This window comes from Setaria viridis, chromosome 9 (assembly GCF_005286985.2).
Source record: "Setaria viridis chromosome 9, Setaria_viridis_v4.0, whole genome shotgun sequence".
Taxonomy (NCBI): domain Eukaryota; kingdom Viridiplantae; phylum Streptophyta; class Magnoliopsida; order Poales; family Poaceae; genus Setaria; species Setaria viridis.
The window spans coordinates 50,137,051-50,158,521 of NC_048271.2; the positions used below are offsets into that span (position 1 = coordinate 50,137,051).

A 21,471-nucleotide genomic window follows, 5' to 3' on the forward strand; every position below is an offset into this window, starting at 1 on the left:
CATTGTTGCCGTCAAAAGCTCTCTCAACATTTCGTCCATACGTTGCCACGATGAGACCTCGAGAAGATCATCACCAACTTACTCCATTAGAGTTCAACATGACCAACAGAAAATTAAAGAGCTCCCAACATCTGGGCACAAGCCGCGGCCACAAGATGGGTCACACGACGCCCCACCACGGAGAGGCTGCGCGCGGACCAGCGCTCGCTGACTGCGCGTGTATGCGGCCATGATTGGTCAAGGTTTACTTGCGGTTGGGGATCCGGATCTTCTGAGGTGACGGGCGTGATGCGGTGCATGTGATGGGACTGGATTGCTCGGTCGGGGCAATTCTGAAGCGGACGAGAGGCCCAGATGTGTCATGTGTGTAGTACTAGGCTGGCACTTGGCGAGGGACACCGGACACGGCATGATGAGCGAATCACGTGGAGTTCTCCTGGCACTTGGCGAGCTACTTGGCCGCTTGATTACTCGAGCGTGATCTACTTGTTACCAAAAATATTGCGAATGCTTTAAAAAACATCGCAATTTGAGATATAAATTATGTATACCATGTCAGGCATGGTCTACTTGCCACCAAAAGTAATGTGCAAGCTTAAACAAACATTGCAATTTGAAGATATCATAGGTGTCAGGTTCGTATATGATATATTCATACGCCATTTGCCACCTGAATCGGTACTGCTAGCACATCTCTCAGTAAGAAAAAATTGGCACGTACACTGATGCGAAAGTGCGAAACCCTCTCATGCCATCCTAGTCCCAATCAAAAACTTCAAGGCGCATCCGGCAGCCGAAGCAATCTTTCTAGGTAGGGGCGCTGCTCCGCTCACGGTTTGAGGCGCAGCAAATTGGCTGCTGCCAACGCGAAAGAGGCGCAGCCACCACCACGACGGAGCATCGGAAACCGCCGACGGATTTTGACTGCCACCACATGCGTCACGCGTCCCGCCACTCCACTGTGTGTGTTCTCTCCGCCATCGGCCCACCCTAAGACCCTAGCTAGCTAGGGACTTACGTAGCCGTAGAAACTGGAAAGAAGGAATCGCTTCTCTGGAACCAAATCTCCTCCATTGGTTGTAACGTAACAAGCCCTTCGCCTGACGAGCAATCAGCGACACAGATCACTCGCATCCGTGTCCCGTCATGGTACTCTGATGGAGTTATAACGTGGCGAGCAACAGTTCGTGATGCGTGCCAGGAAAATGCCCGGTCAGGTCAGGCAACGGAAACAGCATCATAGTACCACACACAAAGTTGGCCTAGTGCAAAGTTATTCGTGTCAGCAAGATACCTACGACCACGAGGTGTGTGTATTGGGTGCTTGAATTGATCGCGATTTCTTTTGTCCAATCAAGCATGGTTCGATTCGAAACACACATGCACTGACGCATGGCAGCAGCACAACAAGAAGCGGCCAAGCCCGAACACCAACAGGGTCAGGTGACTCCGTAATCTTTTGAGCCGAGAGGACCAGGTGACTGTGCCTGACCGGTAGCGGCGGTAGTGAGAAAAAGAATACGAGGATAAGATCTGGATCCTAGTATGGCATTGGCAGCCTCCACGGGATGGGAAGCCGTGGCGATGCGCGCGTACGAGATGCTGGGGAATCTCGGGGCTCCGCTTTCCCGATTTCTTTTTCCGCGCCCCCCGAGAAAAGGATGGATAGCCCGGATGTGTTTTCCGATGGCCACGAGTAGTTAATCCTGACGCCGAATCTTTTGTGCGTGCCACTCACGGCCGCACAAGTGGTTCCGGTGGTGACGCGCCGCAACTGGTTGCCGCCGTACTTGTTTATACAAGAGGGAGGAGCAGATAGATCACCGGCGTTCATTTTTACCGTGCTGCAGGCTGCTACTCCACGTCCGTCGTTTCCAAGCGTTCGTTTGACGTCGCTGTCCGGCTAAAAGTGAATTATCGGTTGATCAGACACGTGTGATGCGTGGCGTGCAGTAGCCCGCCCAGCACGCGGCTGATCTGATCGCTGTTGCTGTCGTAAGACGAGAGTAACCGCTGGGTCACGGTGGCCGTCGGGTTGTGCTCGGAAACGATGGGGTAACCGCCAGCGCGAGCCGCGGCTTCCAACTGGCATGTCGCCACAGGGCGTAGGGCCGGACCATGAGTCCCCGAGATGGGTGTCACGGCCCAGGACCACCATCTCTGACCGAACAAACAAACCCGGTGACTCCACTCCAGCTGCATCCAATCGAGAGGCAACAGCTGCAGGAGCGCGTTTCGTCAGGCTTTTCACACCCTCCTTTTACCAAGACCCCGCTAGCCTGCTACACGCCCGGAGGCCGGAGCCGAGAAGCGAGGCACCAGTTGGCCGCCCCGCCGGCTGCGGGGACGGGGAAAGACGCGTCCGACTTGGGTGCCACCGCGCCGCGAGCGGCCGGGGGCGGGCGACGGCTTCCAGGGGCCGCGGGGCGCCTTGCACTTTCGGTCGCCTTTTTCCCCACCAGCCGCCACCGCATCGCCTGCCGGCTACGCATGGTGGGCGAATTTCCCACGCGCGCGACCACACGCCGCTTTCAAGGCCCAGTCGACCACGCCCCGCGTCGCGGTGCCACCTCGACTCAGCCCTGTTCGTGGTTATCCACAGGGAGGGAAAAAGGGGCGACCACGACGTGGCGACTGGGGAGGCGCCGGCGACCCCGAACCACAGCCCACAGCCCACTGGCTGGGTTGGATGGCAGCTTTCTGCTCTGTTAACCGGATCAAAGGGGATCTGCTAGCTGGAGCGTCCAAACCCCAGCTATGTTCAGCTATTCAAAACCATACACGACCGCATAATTTGTCGGCAAAGCCAAACTTATATGATAAAGAAATGACCTTGTATGCTACAATGTCTTGTCAGTTTGTACACAGCTCGGCAAAATGTTTTTTTTTCTGAAAGGCAAGCGCCAGACAGTTGGGCTGACACATCCTCTGAATCTGAAGGAAATGTTCCTTATAGAATACTAGAGCGATGAAATGAGGGCCATCAGGTGCTAACCCTGAAATGTAGCTTTCTAACCACTACCAACAACATACGATGAATAGGAGCCGTACATTTCAGCATTGTCTAGCAACCTCTTCTTGGTCCACAGTGATCCTTCCACACAGATGCCTCAGAAAATCAGTGTGCAGCGCATGACCAGCCTATGTCACAGAAAAGGGAAAGTTCAGTTCAGGATACAAAAAACAAGGCAACAAGGTAGAAGGAAAAAAATCAGGAAAACAGTTTATAATTAGTTCCTCTTAGACATAGAATCTTCTTGCACAAAGAGGGTGCACAGAGAATATGCTATGGTTTCAGATAAACCCTACTATCTCAGAACCACATGTTGCTTGAAAGCAAGACGTTGCGATGCGCCAACGAAAAAAATATGGTGGTTATAGTTTAAGGTCACATCAGAATAATGAGTGTCAAAGCAACTTGCAAGGCTTTAGTTGAACCGGCCTATCACAGTAACGGTACTCTTTGTTATTGATGTCCCCTTTGGATAACAGTAATTTTCCCCTAACTTTGACTAGGCCTCTGATCTATTATCGATCTGACGTGTCTGACATTTTCACTGTCATGAACTGCATAACCTCTTTACCTACCACTACAAATGGTATCGAAAATTAACTTTGTAAAGCGAGTAGTTAAGCAAAGCTAGAAAAGGCTGAGATGGTACACAAAATTAAACATCCTAAACATGGGACACATACTTACAAAAGTTAATAAACTTGACATAATCACATCAAGAACAATTTATGTGAGAGTTCAACTAACATAGGCTAACATCCACCGTATCATTAAGATATGGTAAAAGTTCAAGTTTTTTTAATTAAGATCAGATTGTCAACAAGATAAGTGACCAGGGTGAAGAAACAATCCAGCACACTTGCCGGTATCGTGTGTTTTTGCCAGGAAATTCCGGTTCAAATTGCTCCAGATGGTCGATCTGCAAAGCCTAGCTCCACAACCTGAACACACTTCCTTTGATGACTGGTGGGCAAGGATAAACTCCGAAGTTCCTGGAGAGATTCAGAAAGGGCTTGATTCACTAGTGATTCTAGGGGCTTGGTCGATTTGGAAGCATAGGAATCACTGTCTTTGATGGCATTCTTCCAAACTTAGCTGGTATGCTGCTGCTCGCTAAGGAGGAAATACATCTTTGGGGTTTGGCCAAGGCCCGAGGTCTTTCATACCTTGCAGCCATTGCGACAGGCGGTTTAGATGTTTCTGCTCATGGTCGATGCACAATTAAGTCAAAGATGTGGCTGTGTATTGCAAGGGTTCTTTCCCCGTTTTTCTTCTTAATATAATGATACGCAGCTCTCCTGCATGTTCGAGGAAAAAAACAAACAAAAAGATGGACAAAAGAGCAATTTCAGCAGTGATGACTGCTGAATTTATACAATCCAGAATCCAAATAATGAAACAAAGCTGCAGAATACAAGAGGCTTCATGTGAGCACGCAAACTAGTATACGGAGCAGCATGAGCCTGGAACTTGTAAGGTGGCTAATGGCTAGTCTATTAGAAGAAGAGAAATCTATGCCTTATAAGGCAGCTGCTAATCTGTTATGGAAGTATACAACACACAACATAGCTAGTGGAATTTAAAGAACATACCTTATAGGCAATTATATGAGCGATTGGGAAACCCTGGTTACCATTCTGTGCAAGAAGCGAGAAGTCACCTATAAGATCCAATATCTTGTGGCGGCAAGGCTCGTCCTCAAACCGCACTGGTGGATTTAGCCATCCACCAGACATGCTATCAATTGCCAAAAACAAAGCAGTACACAGTTACTTGATATGACCAAAAACAGAAAATAATGAATTTGAATCATGCAACAACTTCATTCCTAGCCATAGATCACAACATCATCAATGGGCGGAGTTTTGAAAGAAGGGGGAAGAGAAACTAACAGTCACAACAGTCCTAATAGTTGAAATGTATTGCCCATCAACTGTGGATTGTCAACCACTGGCTGTGATATGAATTCTGGCTTTTGTAACAGAAGTACGTATTCACATTTAACTAGTCAATACAAAAGATGAGATTCACTGTGAGGCTACCGGGGGAAGTATGGATAAGAAAGCTCCTACAAAAATAAACTTTGTTCGAAGCTCAGTCTACAAGTAACAAGTCCATACTAAACCAGCCAATACAAAAGATAAATACTGATTAAGCCCCTAAATTCTCTAAGAGCCACAAAAAATCTCAAAGAACCAAAGGAATCATCTGAGTTGTAACTCATTAAGTCATTTAACATAAGATATTTAAGAAATGAAGCAGAAAAAGGTTAATGTTATAATTTAGATGTCAAAATAAGACCAAATAGTGCCACCCTGTATTGGCAACACATGCAGTATAATATAAACTTTTTATGAACCTATGTCAACAAGGAGTCCACCAATATGTAGTTCTGCACAAAGTTAAATAGACAAGTAACATTTTCCAGAATATTTATCTTCACCTGCAAACCATAGCATTTTCTAGAGATCCTCCTTTGATGAGCCCAGTGCCACGCATTTTTTCGATCTGTAAAACTCAAAAATGCAGCAAGCAGAAAGGAGTCACTACATTAAATGTGAGATGTGAGGAAAGAGATTGTAAAAACATGTCCATCAATAAAGAACCCCATAAGAAGCTCTCTTGAAGGAGAAAAGGTAAAGCCAAGGCCATAAGGCCAACAAATTCACGACAAAGATATTCTGCGACATTCCAAGAAAAAGGAAAACCACACAGAACTAAAAGCCAGCAAACTTGTGAGGACGACATAAGTAACTCTAGAAGATGAAAATGAAAATAAAACTGTGTATGATATCTCATGAGATCATGACAAAGTACATTAGAATTAAACCATGTGCTAGAAAAGTAACTTAGTCATACAGTACTAAAAGAGATCTTATCAAGTAATTTATACATGTAAATGCAGATCCAATATAGGTTACTAGCATATAATGGACAGAAGTGATGAAAGCATATACTAGATGTATGAGTAATGAGTAAACCTCTTCGAATATACAGAAAGTTCTTGCAGGAGCAATCTTGCTTGAGTATATATTAGCATCCAGGAATGTCGAAAACCATTGACACCCAATCGCTGGCACCTGCGATTCGATACACACTTTGCTCAAGTTACAAACATGTTTGAAATATTTCACCATTTTTGTAGTCCAAAAGTAGTTAAAAGATAGGAAATATGTTGCACCTGCCTGAACCAATGCACAAATATTTTACTAGCAAAAATGTGAGAATACTTGCACTTCTTCCTTCTTCCATGAAGAACATTTGATGACCATCAGATAACAGGTAATAACAATAACTAGAACAAAGCTAAAGCCTCAACGACTCAAAACAGAAATGTTTAACCCTAATGCTCATGTCCTGGTACACATTATTTGTATGAGCAACTAGAGTCTGGCATGTGACAGCTGACAGCTTGGCTTCTGCCACATAACATGTGCAAAATATGAGATCTTTAACCAAATCATGTCATACGTGGACATGAAACAGGATAAGCCTCAAAAAGGTCAAATTTGTGTAACACTGATCCGTCTTCAAGTTCATAGAGACCGAAGACCCCAGCCCTTTGTGCTATTCGATATAATGGTATACTGTTATTGATAATTTTATAACCAATGCATCGTTCATTCATAAGACACGACCCAGTTGCACATCCAGAATGAACTAGTTTTTCATGATTATGCAAGAGATGAACATACCTTTGGGAAATCAATTCCGTAGGTGATGTGGATTTGCGAGCTAGGGAATGCAGCTACAAAGCAATCATCTCTCTGCAAGTAAACAGGCTCATGGATTTGGGGGGCCAGTTTCTCCAACTTCTGCCCACCGGTATCCTCGGCCGCACACAGACCTGCGCTTCGTATTGCCTCTACCCACTCTTGTGCTGATCCATCAAGCAAGGGAATCTGTCATTGTTTAACCAGTTTCACATTAATCGAAAAGACATGGTGCTGCAACGATCTTAGTTTTGTAGGAATCAAACATCGACAATTCACACCTACGCAACTAAAGTACAAGTAACGAATTGGCAGTTGGGAGCTAAAACAAGGTGGCAAATTAGCAAACGTCCACGCATGACGCACCTCGTCGCCGCCGATGACCTCCACGCGGCAATTGTCGACGCCGAGAGCCTCCATCGCCGAGAGAAGGTGCTCCACAGTGCGGATGCGCGGGCCGCAGCCTTCGCCCCGCTGAAGCGTCGTGCAGAGCTGCGACCGTGGCTCGGCGTTTCCCACCTCCGCCGCCACCCTTGCCTCCTCCTTACCCTTCACCTGGAAATACCTACCCTCTCCGGCGTACGTCGGGAGCAGCGTGGCGGTGACGCGCGCGCCCGAGTGGAGCCCCACGCCAGACCTGCTCACGGCCGCCGCCAGCGTTTGCTGCGGCCGACCCGTCTGGAAGAAGAGGGTTAGTCTCTGTAGATTTCAGATAAAGATTTTCAAGCACTAGCGCGTCGCTGACTTTACTCACCGGCTTCCAGGAGAAGACTGCGTGGGATACGGACTTGAGGGCTCGGGTGGCGGCGGTGGACATGGCGACGGCGAGGCTGCGAGCAGCAGAGGAGGCAGGCACATTTTGCAGAAAACGCCCTAAAACGGAGCATGATCACAACAACTTACATAAAACCCCCTTAACATGAACGCAATTAGTTTTAGCGAACTAACCATTTACATATGTAAATTCCCTGAAATCAGATCGTGAAACTGATTGAGGTCCAAACATTTGTACACAACAATCGAATCAAAATTATTGCAGCTCGGTGGTAGCGCTGGCAGCGGCCAGGCTATCCGCGCCCGCGTTCAATTCCCAGTCTGGGCGAACAGCAGGTGTCACATAGGGACCAAGCCAAAGGCCTTGTTTAGTTGGTCAATTTGAGAGATGCAAAATTACCGTGCCAGTACTGTAGCACACTGTAGCGTTTCGTTTGTATTTGTGAATTATTGTCCAAATATTGACTAATTAGACTCAAAAGATTCGTCTCGCAAAGTACAACAAAACTGTGCAATTAGTTTTTAATTTCGTTTACATTTAGTACTCCATGCATCTACCGCAAGTTTGATGTGATGGGAAATCTTCTTTTTGCACAGTGTAACTAAACATGACCAAAGACTTTGTGGCGCGTCCCGAGACAGCCCGGGCAGCCCGCTCGCGTTCGAGCGCGCGGTCAGCGCGGATGTTCACCCGTGTTCTTACACGACACGACACGACGGGCCAGTGCTCCTGGCAGCTTTCTAAAAAAACCCAAACAGTAAGGGGAAAACCAAACAAACGGAACAAAAAAAGGACCTAAAATTCAGCATTTCTCACACTACAACGATCGTCTTCCCAGCTACTGAAATACAGTATACCTTGATATCAATAAACACAAGGAGCTACAGAGCTTACAACCCTGAAAGAATATTCTACTATCAAACTGTACAATCTCATGGTACATACTAATTTTCAATTTCCTATATGAAAACCGACATGTATTCAACAGATAGATCTTTGTTGCTGTAAAGCCAAACTGAGTTTTCCAGCTGTTTTCCCACTTCAGGTAAAACCAGAGGAGGAGCATCTGCCCACGGGATTAGCAAGTAATCAACACCGAGCTCAGAAACAACTTTACACAGCAGCTCCATAATTCACGTTGACTCGAAATCAAATAAAAGAAGGCTGCACATGGATAAACTCTGAGTGATGGTCAGCGCAGCCTTGGGTTCTTTCAGATATAAAGTGTAAGACAGAAACAATAGAGATCAAGCACAGGTGAATCTGGAGGCCTTTGGCTCTTTCTCTTCTTGATACAACAACTGATGCAGGACCCATACTTTACAATGCTGAGGATACAATTGAAAAATGGCTAATAAGGTGAGAGTAATTTCTCCTCAAGCTCACGGAAACCACGGTAGACATTCTCCGTTTGGTTCTGTGGAAGGTTTAATCGCCTCACTTCAGTCATATACCTGAAATTGCAATACAGCGCAAGAGAATGGTCAAATATATCTGTGAAGTTGGTTCACACAACAAAAGAAGTAAAATAGTGAAATAGTGTGAATGGACTTTTTTAAGAGTCTAGGGTAAATTTATGACATTTAAACAACTGATACAAATACACTTGTATGAAACAATGCAGTTGAAAGAGATGTAAATGTAAAATGCGATTCATACATAAACTTACCTGTTCGCCAAACTAATTATTTTATCTCGAGCACCTTGATTTGCAGTTCCTGTTTGATTCAGTGAAAATGTTCCATCAAAAAAGAATGAAGCCCCAGCACTTGTGGTGCCTAGTCTATGTGCAATGACAGACATCCCCCACTCACGAAGGATCGCAAGAACTGATCTCAAAAGGCGCAACTTTATATTAAGTGAAGGCATGATTGCCCCATTTGATAACAGCTGATCATACACAGCAAGCACTGGTTCAGGAAGACCTTTACAGGCACCAAGAAGAGCTCTTGCAACATCATCATCGCCAACTAATTCTTCTCCTGAACTTAATCTATCCTGTAGATAAGAGCAGGATATAATATGAGTTGGTGGAATGCCCTCAAAGTTCGACTCGAGCATGCAGGTATATACAGAACACAAAATACACATTACCAATGCAGCCTTCTCAAGATGAAGGGATATTATATCCAAAGGCAAACAAGCTCCATCTGCAGGATCAAGTTTCGAGCCAACTCTTTTCACCACAGAACATGCTTCTGCAACACCCCCTCTTGTAAGTGCCTGGTCAAGGAGTCTGGCCCAAATTTCTCGAACAATTTTGCTATCAGCATCTCCAGAGTAATTAGCGAAGCTCAGCATTTCCAGGCAAACCTAACAAGAAGACGTTACTAGTCATTTTCGCGAGAAATCATTTCCTAATAACCAATATGCGTGCAAGAATTATTTTGTAAAAGGTGCTCCTAGTACCATTAGACAAGAGATGGCCTAATTTTTTTTTAAAAAAAAACTCGACCTGCGGTAAGAGCCCTTGGGCATTTTTTAAGTGAAGACTGAAGACCTTCTCATGCAGGTCAAGAAAACCCCCGAACCCCTGCCCCACCCTTACACAGCAGCACCGTAGCCAATCTAAAATTAGGTTCAGAAGATCGAGAAAATCTGCTCAAAATTCATATCCTGACCCCAGTTATGAGTTTGAAATACAGCACAACAAATTGATTTGGTGGAACCTGCTTACTGTGTAGAGGTTCAAGCAAAGAGGGTTTGACGTATCCAACACGAGCAGTGCTCAATTAAGGAAATCCTTTTGAAAGTAAGTTCACTGATGGAAAGAAAGAATAATTTCAGCCAGTCACCAGAGTGAACCTTTCTATTCACTTTTCTGTTGTCCTTTAGTGTTCTGCTTGGCTCCAAGGCGGCTAGCTTTATTCAGTACAAATGCTGTTCTTTCAAGTTTCATCTAACTCTTATGTCTATTATTTCAAAATGTTGCATGTCCACAAACTTAGTTATTTTGCAGAGCAATAAGGTCCTATGGATGAGCTTATTACATAGTTTGGGAACATGCAAATCATTGAGATGTAATAAAGAAGATTAAATTCACAAAAACAAAACCATACCTCCCAGAGATTAAACGGAACAGCATAGTCATTATATAGTTGAGTGATACTCTTGAGACCCAATGAAAGCTCTTTTGCCTTATCTTTGGCAGCTTTAGCAGCCTCTGCATCAGCAAGAATGTTGTCACGAGGGAACGGATCATTTGGTGATTCAGAATTGCTCAGAATATTTTCAACCCGTGCTGCCATGAGCTCCAGTTCTTGTTTGATTTGCATTTGGAAGCGAAGCACTGCAAGTTTGCCTTCAAGCAAATCCACTGTGCTACTATCAATAGGATTTCTGGATGAATCAGCAGCGATGCCTGCGCTTTTGGCCTGAAGCACTGCATTTCTGAGATATTCGTACCTGTATTCCAGTATTCCAGTAGGTGTTATACTGTTATTACATATAAATGATGGAACATAAAAAGGTAAAGAAAATAATGAGAGACCTCTTGTCAAGAGTAGGTGCTTCTTCAGAATTGGAGCATTGTCTCTCTGCCAATATTAACAACATCCTGGCAGCAGCAATATGCTCCCCCTTAAGAACATAGTACCTTGCTAGGAGCTCAAGATACTTTGTTTGGCTAGTCGAGATAGGTGCACCTAAATCTTGCAACTTAGCAGCTCCTGATGTAAGTGAAGAAACTGCCCGAACCTTATACAGTGAAAATTAGGTAGTCAGGAACAACATGCTGGTCTTACACGACCTGGTTAAAAGACTTAAATGATGCATGGACAATAATGGCTTGGAAGGATCCAGTGACATGAAAGGCATTTATGTGATCACATCACCAGTATCTAAGGAAGTTCTCTGCAGCTATTCATGGCAATGATGAGTATTAAATACCAGTATATGGTAGTAAAAAACGGATCTGCCTAGTATTTGATGGGCATGCTAAACCTAAGCAAATCCAGAACCTCTTTTATTTATATTAAACAGGACACGTGAAAACATACTATTACTTTTGTTTCTGTATTATCAAGATGCATGGGCCTTGGATCCTGTCTGAGAAATAAGCATCTGAAGGGAAGGGATGGAGGGCGGTATAGAACATAACACAAGAAATGAAGGTAACCTTCAACAAACATACACCATGATCAATGGCAGGTGCTCAGGACTCCCCTGGGACAACAGAATTCAATGGCAATATAGTTGCCCCCGAATGATTTACTTGTATATCAATGGACAAACCCCAGAATAGGATAATTATCACCAACACACCAGAAAAAGTTTCCAGTTTGATAAAAGTACTAATCATGTATCAGTAGTTCCAAATTTTAGTAGGAAAACAAGGATTAGGGCAAACCTCTTCTTGATGCTTACGACCAGCACTCTGCAGAAAAGAAACCAAATCAGAACCACCATACTCCAAAAGCTCATTTTCTAGACCGAGCTCGATCAGTGTCCTGTATAGATGCTCATGGAAAACTGTGTCCGGCCATTGGACGCTAAGTTGGATGATCTGTTTGATATACTTGCTTCGAGAAGCTGGATCAACAGCAGTTGCTAAACCAGATGACTTATCTGCACCTTGCCCAACACCCTTGAGGGTGCGTAGAGCATTCATAACTATTTCATAGCACTGTTCACGCTGCAACGTTATCATATCATGATGCCTTGGATCAATTTGACCATTGATAACATCAGCATTGGAGTCAAGTGCTTGAGCTTTCTGCAGAGGCAACCGGACTACAGCCTCATAAAATCTGAACCCCCACACAACAAAAGAATATATAATCAGCTAGCAGATATGAAAAGAAGCTATCAAGGTTGATATATTTTAGGCTGAAAAATACCAGCGCAAGTGACTAACCTTAGGTTCTCAAATCTCTTGCAGATGGCACTCAAATCAGCAGAGTCTGGTATCTTAGTTAAGAGGTTGAAAGCATCTCTAGCAAGAATATCTCTTTCATCAGGGTTATTAGTCATAGATGCTCTCTCAAGACATTCCACTGCCAAGTAATATTTGTAGTCTGACTCGTTGAAGTAACTAGGGCAACCCTCCCTCAATTTAGTACTGATTTCCTCAACAGTTCCTCTGCCCTCTGGGCCAATATAGTACTGCAAAAATCATATAAAATTACAGACCTAAATTGTAACAGTTGAGAAATTTGAATGTGAATGCTGCACATGAGATTCCCCATTTCCATATAAGCAGAGTAAAGAAAGGGAGGTTGACAGTATTACCTCCATGAGTGCAGAAATAAGCCGCATCGCAAGCTGGTCGCCGTCCTCTGAACATACCAATTGATGAAACGTTAATTGAACTAATTTCTTGCGTAAATCATTGCCCAGTGTCTGAGCCAAGCGGACAACATTATGATGGCAAATAAGTTGAAGCAGAAAGAGTGCTTCACCAGATCTCCTAAGCAACCGCCTAAGACATTCCATTGCCCTCACCTGTTGATCCAATTGATGCATGTCAGAAAAAAAAGAATTAAACTGTGCTCTTATTCTGCTGAGTAATTTCTAAGTGTTACCTACCTCCATAGCCGCTAGTTCTGCTGATGTATAAACCAGCCTTGGCTTTTTACTTGATGCAGATTGATCGGTGGGGTTCATATCTCGAATTTGGGAGTTGTACGGACTCCTTCCATTGCCACGCCCCCCAGAACCCATAATAGGCCCTGTTTTGTAGAGTATCGAACCAGAATCGCCCAGGCCAGCAACATAACCATACAGGCCTCTTCTCTTGTTTCTTCTAGATCTTAAAAATGTTTCCAGTGAACGAATCTTACTCTCAAGAATTTTCAAGGCCCCAGCTGACAGCCTGCAAACAACTATGCCATCCTCGTGTTCATTAGCACCAGCAGGTCCTCGAATCACCATAATAGGAAGCTCCCATATGGGATAGAGTAGTCTTGAAGAGCACAAACAGAGCCCTTCATATGCACCGGAAAACAAAGGTTCTGCTTCTTGAACAACTTGACCCATACTAAAGCCTCCAGCCTGAGTTCGTGTATTAGATAAAGCAGTGGTGCCATCAATTTGAGGCATCCCAACAAGTCCAGGGTCCTCAAATGCCTCAGCAGCTTTCTCAGAAACAGCATTGCTTATCAGACTATCTTCAGCATAAAGTAGCTTCGCGGCTAGCATTAAGCACATTGCTGCAGCTTCTCCAGCGCCAAAGCGATTAAAGAATTCTTCAATTTGCGATCTCAAGGTGTTCCCATCAAACAATTTTCTTAGAATATCAACAGGCCTGTTAAAAATTACCTCCATCAAACCCATTGTATTGAATACAACAACCCTCCTCCGAGGTAAGATATGCTGGGTAGGAAGATCTCCTTTCGCCCACAGTTTTATAGATGCTTTCTCAGAAGGTTTTCTGAAACTTGTGAAGCATTCCACATCAGCATATAAAGACTGCACCGTGAAAGCAGCATCTGGAAGTGGGAGAACATCAGAGGCACAAAGCATTCGACCCTCAACAGGCAAAGCAGAGACTGTTTCTCGTAGAGCTCGGGAGCTTCTAGAAGCTGTTCCAAACGTACTCGGAAGGGATAACTGCGCAGCTGAATCTTTCTGCACAGCCAGAAGAGATGACATGGCTGTAGCAGATGAATCTGACATTATAAGAGCACCAGCAGAATAGAACGCAGACTCAACTTTTAAAGCTAGATCCTCAGGATGAGCTCTGCCAGCCGCAGAAACAGCACCAAATGTAAGCCCACCACCAACCCCCAGGGGTGGGGACGGCCTAGTAGCAACAATTTTTAAACAGGTTGGCCTCTGCAAACTACTGCTCAATCCAACTGAAGAACCACTTCCACCTGACGTGGTAAGAAATAATCTCTTCCCATCTGACAAAACAGCAACAGCATGAAGCCATTTCGATTCCATAGACGATAGAGGTGAGATGCAGACAATTGATGGTTTTGGTGATCGTGCAGATCTTTGTGCGTTAGACCTTCGACCACCATAAGGTGCATCCCGTGGATCAACAATGTTCTTTTCTTCTGTAACTTTTGTCAAAGGGCCATCGCCATTAGCTCCTAAATCAAATAACTGCAATTTCATGCCTTCGGTGCGAGCATAGATAGTGTTCCTCTCGTCATCGATGACCATATCAACAATAGGATCAACAGTTGAGAATTTGAATGCATTTGGCAGGACCCACCTGAAAATCATGATGGCTGAATAACAGGTGGCCTCTAATAAGCAAATAAAGCATCACATTTCTGGTCTTACAGCAGTAGATACCTGGAAAGAAGGCTGCCAATACCAGTAGTAAGACAAACTTTACGGCAGCGTTTACGCCAGCCTGAGCCAGTTGTATACTGCAATTCATATATATGCCCATCACGTCCAGCTAGGAAAATTTGGCCCTTATCCGTACATGTGATGCATGTCACAGTGACACCATCAGTGGCAATCATGTACTCAGGTAAAGGTTGTAATGAAAGCTCAGCATACGGATCTGTTCCATCAGCACTAGCAGAACAGCAAACTCCAACAAGTACCAGCTGGCACAGCAGATGTAGGTGAAAGTACATTAGCTTGGACAAAAATAAAAAAGAAATGGCAACTTGATTTTCTATGATGTATCTCAATTCAGTAAGATTTTCAGCGATGCATATGAGCAATGTGAGCATCAAAGACATGATACTCCACTAAATAAACTTGCTTCATGCCTTGATTATATTCATCAAGCATTTACTAACTGTCCTTACAAAAGTAGCAGCTATCTGATATTATACTACATGGTCTAAAAATTTTCAAGACATGGCCATTCAATATGGTCCGACTCATAAGCAGTACATATAAAAGTGTCACCATTGCAAATACTCCCTCCATTCCAAATTATAGCTCACACCAACTTTGTCCTAAGTCAAATTTGTCTACCTTTGACCAAATTTATAGGAAAAGGCACAAGCAAAAAATATGCACTAGAAAAGCCAAAACGACCTGTAATGTGGGACGGATGGGGTATTTTTCTAAAAACTTGGTCAAAGTTAAGAGTAGTTTGACTTAGGACAAAGCTAAAGTGAACTATAATTTGGAACGGAGGGAGTATTTCTATTGACCAAAAGTTGTGTTTGGTATTTCATACTGCTATCCTGACTATTAGATTCCTCATAAATTTTGGATACAAAACCTTCAACAGGATTTAGTAAAAAAATTGATGGTTGACCCATTATTTTGAGAAACAGATCTTCTGCTCATATTTTGTTGCTTCATTTTACATAGTTTACAATATTTAACAAGATCCAGTGATGATCTCAATACATTGAAAGAATAGCAAAACCATTAGGCACATGTTTGAGGACACAATAGTTCAAAGTGTGTGCTTGCATTAGTGAAGATGGACTCGATTCCCTTGGCTCGTTGCCCACCAAAGGCTAGGCCAGGCAAGGCCAGGAAAGCAAACATAAAGGTATCCAACAATCCACTACTCCAAGGAATGTTGAAGAGTCATACACTACAAAAGTTCAACAGTACACATGGCTCAAGGGTACTGAGAAGAATATTTTTATAATTATCCAGAACCTATTCTCAAATGTTGTTGCTTCATTTTGTGTTTTAATTTAGAGATTGAATTTTGCAGGCAGAAAAAAAAATGAAAGAAAAGCAGATATTTCACAATAAAAATGTATCGATTTGATTAGCTATTATGTATCACTTGCAACAGCATGAATTTATGAAGTGACATTCAAGGTCAGCATGTTTGTTGCAATTCAAAAGAAAACATAAATCATCCTTACCTCAACAGGAGTTGCTAAAACTAAAAGGTATTGAATGGCTTCAACGAAAATCCCAGGCTTTGCCCTAGCAAGGCCAACAGCACAAATTGCTTGCTCATCCACATTATAATCTTGACACTGCCCATCCCTGGGAACAAAACCATAAAACAGTTATAAGCAACAAGCATGCCATGCCCACATTGAGGAAAACGTATCATTTAGACAACTTATGACCAATGAGAAAGTGGCATCACTTACACAATGCTAAGCTGTTTATTTAATAAAACTAAATACATGAGATCAACTTTAGACTATTAGATAGTACCAATACGACAAAGTGTGCTATACATGTTAAAAGAGGTGCCACTTCATGATGATGATGATGATGATGATAGATGGAAGGCTTGATAGAGATAGCTGGATGATTAGGCCACCCCTGCTCCAATGGGCCACAGAATATTCTCACTTTACAATTAGACAAGTGATTTTAACAATGGCCAAAAGTTCAGAACTAACATCTCATAGACCACACAATCATTTAATTCAAAACAGATATGAAAATGGACCATGGAAGGTTTTGATAGAGGACTCCTCTAAAAGAACAATCTTACAAAGCAACACTACTCTATATCAATGGCAAGTTGACAATGAGATAAATTTGAGATACCAAGTAAACGTCATGTTAAATGGTATTCCATTTTAACTGTTTAAGACTAATCACACATGTACAAAGAAAAAATAAAACAAATTTTAGTGGTTTACCATTTGTCAAAACGCCAGATGAAAAATGAATTATCAACCGTTGCCCAGGCCCGGTGTATGTCAGAAAAGATCCCACAAAGGGCTGTTCCTTCACCGGCTGCAGCATTGTATCTTTCAATCAACATAGGAGGGAGCTGACGAGTTTCAGCAATTTCCACCAAAGGAGGCCACTGTAGAAGAGACAAAATGTTTTAAAGGGCATTTATATTTGTGGAACAACTTCATATTTAACTTTGCGGACATAACTTAAAATGAACACAGATGGTAGAAAAGAATAGGTCCTGCAATGCATTTCTTAGACCATGCAAGAAGATCATGTCCAATGTCATAAAACTTCTGAATTATAGAATCCAGCATTTGAGGCAAAAACATCCAACATGTACCGATGTATGTAGATTCTTCATGTTTCATCCTAACACCATACGAGTTAAAACTTAAAACATGAACGATTTTGTAAATCCAACAAACAAAACAATGCAAAGGAAAATCACATAAATGACCATCTACTTTTAAAGTATGAACAGTGACCACTATCCCATTTTCTCAACCAACCAAACCAGGCAAAATGACTACCACCTACTAATTCAATTCCCAATACTTGAGAATTTGTCCCTTGAGTGAATGATGTCACCTATCAAAAAAAGCTCAAGCTAAAACTATTCTTATGTTTAATGTTACAGTGCTTTCTTTTCAATAAAGTTGTAAAGAGCCAACAATCTTAGTTCAACCTTAACTTGGGCTCAACATCATTACTCATCCCATATAAGCCAGTGTTGAGCTTACCAGTTAAAATTAGGCCAGGGCGGTTTTCAGTATTTCAAAACTGCCACCACTCGGTGTATGCTAATTTCCACTTTTTTGCCCCAATTTACAAGTTTCACCATAACCTAAAAGACTACAAAATATTTCACCAATTCTAATGTTAGCTTCAGGATTCACATCCTCCTATGGAATCACCTACGTGTCACTCCTATTGTCAATAACTCCCATTGTTACACATGATACCTTTTATCCTGAACTCTCACCTAATGTTTCCTAAAATTTGCCCCAAATCTATTTATACTTTAACACACATCAGCCAAACTTTCCGATACAAATAATATAAACCTACTGCGCCTACTGTAGAAAGAAAAAAATCTTCACCAGAATTTATGTGGTTCGAAATAAACAGGTCAAATCCCTGCTCGTCGTGTTTTCTGAACCTTCATTTTTCGATTCCTCGCTACCCCATTGCACTGGAACAGAAAAATGACGCGAATCCCCCCAGAACAATTGCTGTAACCCTCGAATACAGCGGAAACGTTCGCCCAGAACGGACGCTGACACAGATCAACGGCTCAAGCGTGTGCAGCAACCAGAACACACGCAGTGGACGGCAAGTCGGGCGGGGCTTACCTCCTTGGGGTGCGAGGAGTAGGGGTGGGACGAGTAGCGCGATGCCTCGAGGGCCTCTTCTAGGTCGGGCTGTGCGGCGGCGTCGCGGCCGATCCGCTCCGAGACGTGAAGCCCCGCTGAGGCCACGTCGGGGCCGATGGCCTCGTCCTCCCCCCATGCCATGGTCGGAGCGCCGCGGCACAACGCGGAGGTGCGGGGGGATGGGAGAGCGGTGAAAAACCCTAGCGTGTGTTTGGTTATGGGTTCGGCCCACATTGTCCCGTTGGTTGAAAAAGGATGTGGGTTGGGTCCAACCCAGATGGGAATATTCCCATGAGATCCGGGTCCGCTGCATTCCTCCAAAACAGAGGAACCACGCCTGTTGGGATACGAGGTAGGCTACGCTAGCGCAAATCAAAATTTCTACCGCGTATAACCAGGAAGAACTGCCGTATAAGGATCACGGGATTACCACTCGACGCACTACTGGTGCGGAAGATGTAGATATGCGTCGGTGCAGTGAAGACGATCACGTAGTCGTACGTAGTCGAACAACGTAGTCGATCACGTCCAGCGGCTCCTCAGCAGCTCGTCCACGTGCACAGCAAGATCGCCTCCGGTGCCGCGGCTCGTCGTCGGCTCGTCGTGGCTCGTCGGAGTGCTGCAGGCGCAACACCTCCAAGGTATCCACACGTGCGGGGAGGAAGCGTCGCAAGCCGGATTGCTAGATCCGCGAGTTGCAACAGGCGAGGGCGTGGGAGGCGCGGCAAGTGTGTTCAGCCAAAAGGTGTAAACCCTAGGGCGCCCCCACCCCTCTATTTATAGAGGTTCTTGATGGGCCTCTGGATCCGAGGCCCATTAGCACTCCTAAACCTAATCCAACTCGGATCAGATCCGAATTGGGCTTCCAGCCCCTTAAGTGTGTGACCCTATGGGTTCGGATACGTATAGACATGGCCCGAGTACTCCTACTCGGCCCAATAGTCGGTAGCGGCCTCTAGCAAGACGTGCCAACTCCTATACGCATACGAAGATCATATCAGACGAACCATCACAACATAATATACATGCTATTCCCTTTGCCTCACGATATTTGGTCTAGCTTCAAGCTGACCGCTCTTTCTCGATCCTGTGATTCGGAATCCCTTTGTAGGTTAACTCTTAACCGTACGTAGCATGGCCATGCATTTTCGGATCCGATCACTCGAGGGGCCCAGAGATATCACTCTCAATCAGAGAGGGGCAAATCCCATCTTGATTGACCATGTCTCATAGCATGCTTCTTGACAAACCCGAAAGCTACCTTTATAACTACCCTGTTACGGCGTAGCGTTTGATAGCCCCTAAGTAGGTCGATCCACATCTAGAATACATGCGACAATCTCAGGTCTAAGGACAAAGCGTATATGTTGTTTAAAGAGAGAACTACTTCTTGTGTTGGGTCAGTCCTAACACATGTCTCCACATGTGTCCACATTATTAGTTCAACATCTCCATGTCCATGACTTGTGAAACATAGTCATCAACTAATACATGTGCTAGTCTAATATTCATGTGTGTCCTCACATGAACTCCGACTAGGGACAACTTTAGAATAACCATACAAGTAAAGAGTTTCACATACAATTCACATAATTGCAAATCAATTCAAGTAGCCTTTAATGGATATTCAATGAACACAATATACAAATCATGGATACAAATGGAATATCATCATCTCTATGATTGCCTCTAGGGCATACCTCCAACAGTCTCCCACTTGCACTAGAGTCAATCTAGAAGGTACCTAATACCCATAGCTCTTACATGCGCATCATGCTTAGCCTGCGGGAGTGGTTTTGTCAACGGATCAGAAATGTTCAGATCCGTGTGTATTTTGCATATCTTGATCTCACCCCGGTTAATGAAGTCTCGAATGAGATGAAATCGCCGCATTACGTGTTTGTTCTTCTGGTGGTTCCTTGGCTCCTTTGCTTGCGCAATTGCCCCATTGTTATCACAGTAGAGATTCAATGGGCTGGACGCATTCGGGAACACACCAAGCTCAATGATGAAATTCCTAATCCAAACACCTTCCTTCGCGGCTTCCGAAGCCGCGATGTACTCGGCTTCCGTCGTAGAATCGGCCACCGTCTCCTGCTTGGAACTCTTCCAACTAACAGCACCACCATTCAGTGTGAACACAAATCCTGATTGTGACTTTGAATCATCTCTGTCGGTTTGGAAACTAGCATCGGTGTAACCTGTTACAACGAGCTCCTCCTGACCTCCATAGACGAGGAACATATCTTTAGTCCTTCTCAAGTATTTAAGAATGTTTTTCACCGCTGTCCAGTGACTCTCACCTGGATCAGATTGGTGTCTGCTTGTCATACTTAGCGCATATGAAACATCTGGGCGAGTACTTATCATTGCATACATGATAGATCCAATAGCCGAGGCATATGGTACTCTACTCATGCGATCCCGCTCATCAGCAGTCGAAGGACACTGAGTCTTGCTGAGATGTATGCCATGTGACATAGGCAAGAACCCTTTCTTTGCCTCTTCCATGCTGAACCGCTTCAACACTTTGTCAATATAAGTATCTTGGCTCAAACCTATAAGCCTTCTCGATCTATCTCTATAGATCTTAATGCCCAGAATATATGCCGCTTCCCCTAAGTCCTTCATCGAAAAACTATTTTTCAGTGAAGTCTTTACGGACTCAAGCATAGGAATGTTATTTCCAATCAGTAATATGTCATCCACATATAAGATTAGAAATACTACAGAGCTCCCACTAACCTTCTTGTAAACACAAGACTCTTCTTCGTTCTTGGTGAAGTCAAACCCTTTGACCACTTCATCAAAACGAATGTTCCAACTCCTAGATGCTTGCTTCAATCCATAAATGGATCTCTGGAGCTTGCATACCTTTCCAGCATTTTTCGGATCGACAAAACCCTCGGGCTGTATCATATACACGTCCTCAGCTAGGTTTCCATTCAGGAAAGCTGTCTTGACATCCATCTGCCATATCTCATAATCGAAATATGCAGCTATAGCTAGAATAATCCGAATGGACTTAAGCATCACTACGGGCGAGAAGGTCTCGTCGTAGTCAAC

General features: G+C 44.0%; 2 protein-coding genes across 7 annotated transcripts; both read right to left on the reverse strand.

Annotated features, from left to right (window-relative positions):
• Positions 1-2,793: 2,793 nt before the first annotated feature.
• LOC117840294 (probable UDP-3-O-acyl-N-acetylglucosamine deacetylase 1, mitochondrial) lies at positions 2,794-7,640 on the reverse strand. 6 transcript variants are annotated; one of them, XR_011897304.1, is made up of 9 exons: positions 7,481-7,640; positions 7,093-7,404; positions 6,709-6,915; positions 5,995-6,093; positions 5,457-5,521; positions 4,606-4,750; positions 4,180-4,311; positions 3,877-4,005; positions 2,794-3,141 (listed from the first exon to the last, which is right to left on the reverse strand). XR_011897304.1 is itself a non-coding variant. In XM_034720785.2 (7 exons), the coding sequence occupies exons 1-7, from the start codon at positions 7,541-7,543 to the stop codon at positions 3,055-3,057; spliced, it is 978 nt and encodes a 325-aa protein (XP_034576676.2). In that variant the 5' UTR covers positions 7,544-7,640; the 3' UTR covers positions 2,794-3,054. The 6 variants fall into 6 exon arrangements, 2 of the variants coding, with proteins under 2 accessions (XP_034576676.2, XP_034576677.2); XR_004636981.2 differs by lacking the exon at positions 3,877-4,005; XR_011897303.1 differs by having other exon boundaries at positions 4,180-4,750.
• A 1,081-nt stretch (positions 7,641-8,721) lies between these two features.
• On the reverse strand, positions 8,722-18,546 carry LOC117837637 (nuclear pore complex protein NUP155). The gene is made up of 13 exons (XM_072290552.1): positions 18,385-18,546; positions 16,990-17,165; positions 16,249-16,375; positions 14,747-15,009; positions 13,028-14,663; positions 12,731-12,943; positions 12,357-12,604; positions 11,850-12,249; positions 10,992-11,197; positions 10,561-10,906; positions 9,596-9,814; positions 9,171-9,499; positions 8,722-8,955 (listed from the first exon to the last, which is right to left on the reverse strand). The coding sequence occupies exons 1-13, from the start codon at positions 18,544-18,546 to the stop codon at positions 8,853-8,855; spliced, it is 4,428 nt and encodes a 1,475-aa protein (XP_072146653.1). The 3' UTR covers positions 8,722-8,852.
• Between the last annotated feature and the right edge of the window lie 2,925 nt (positions 18,547-21,471).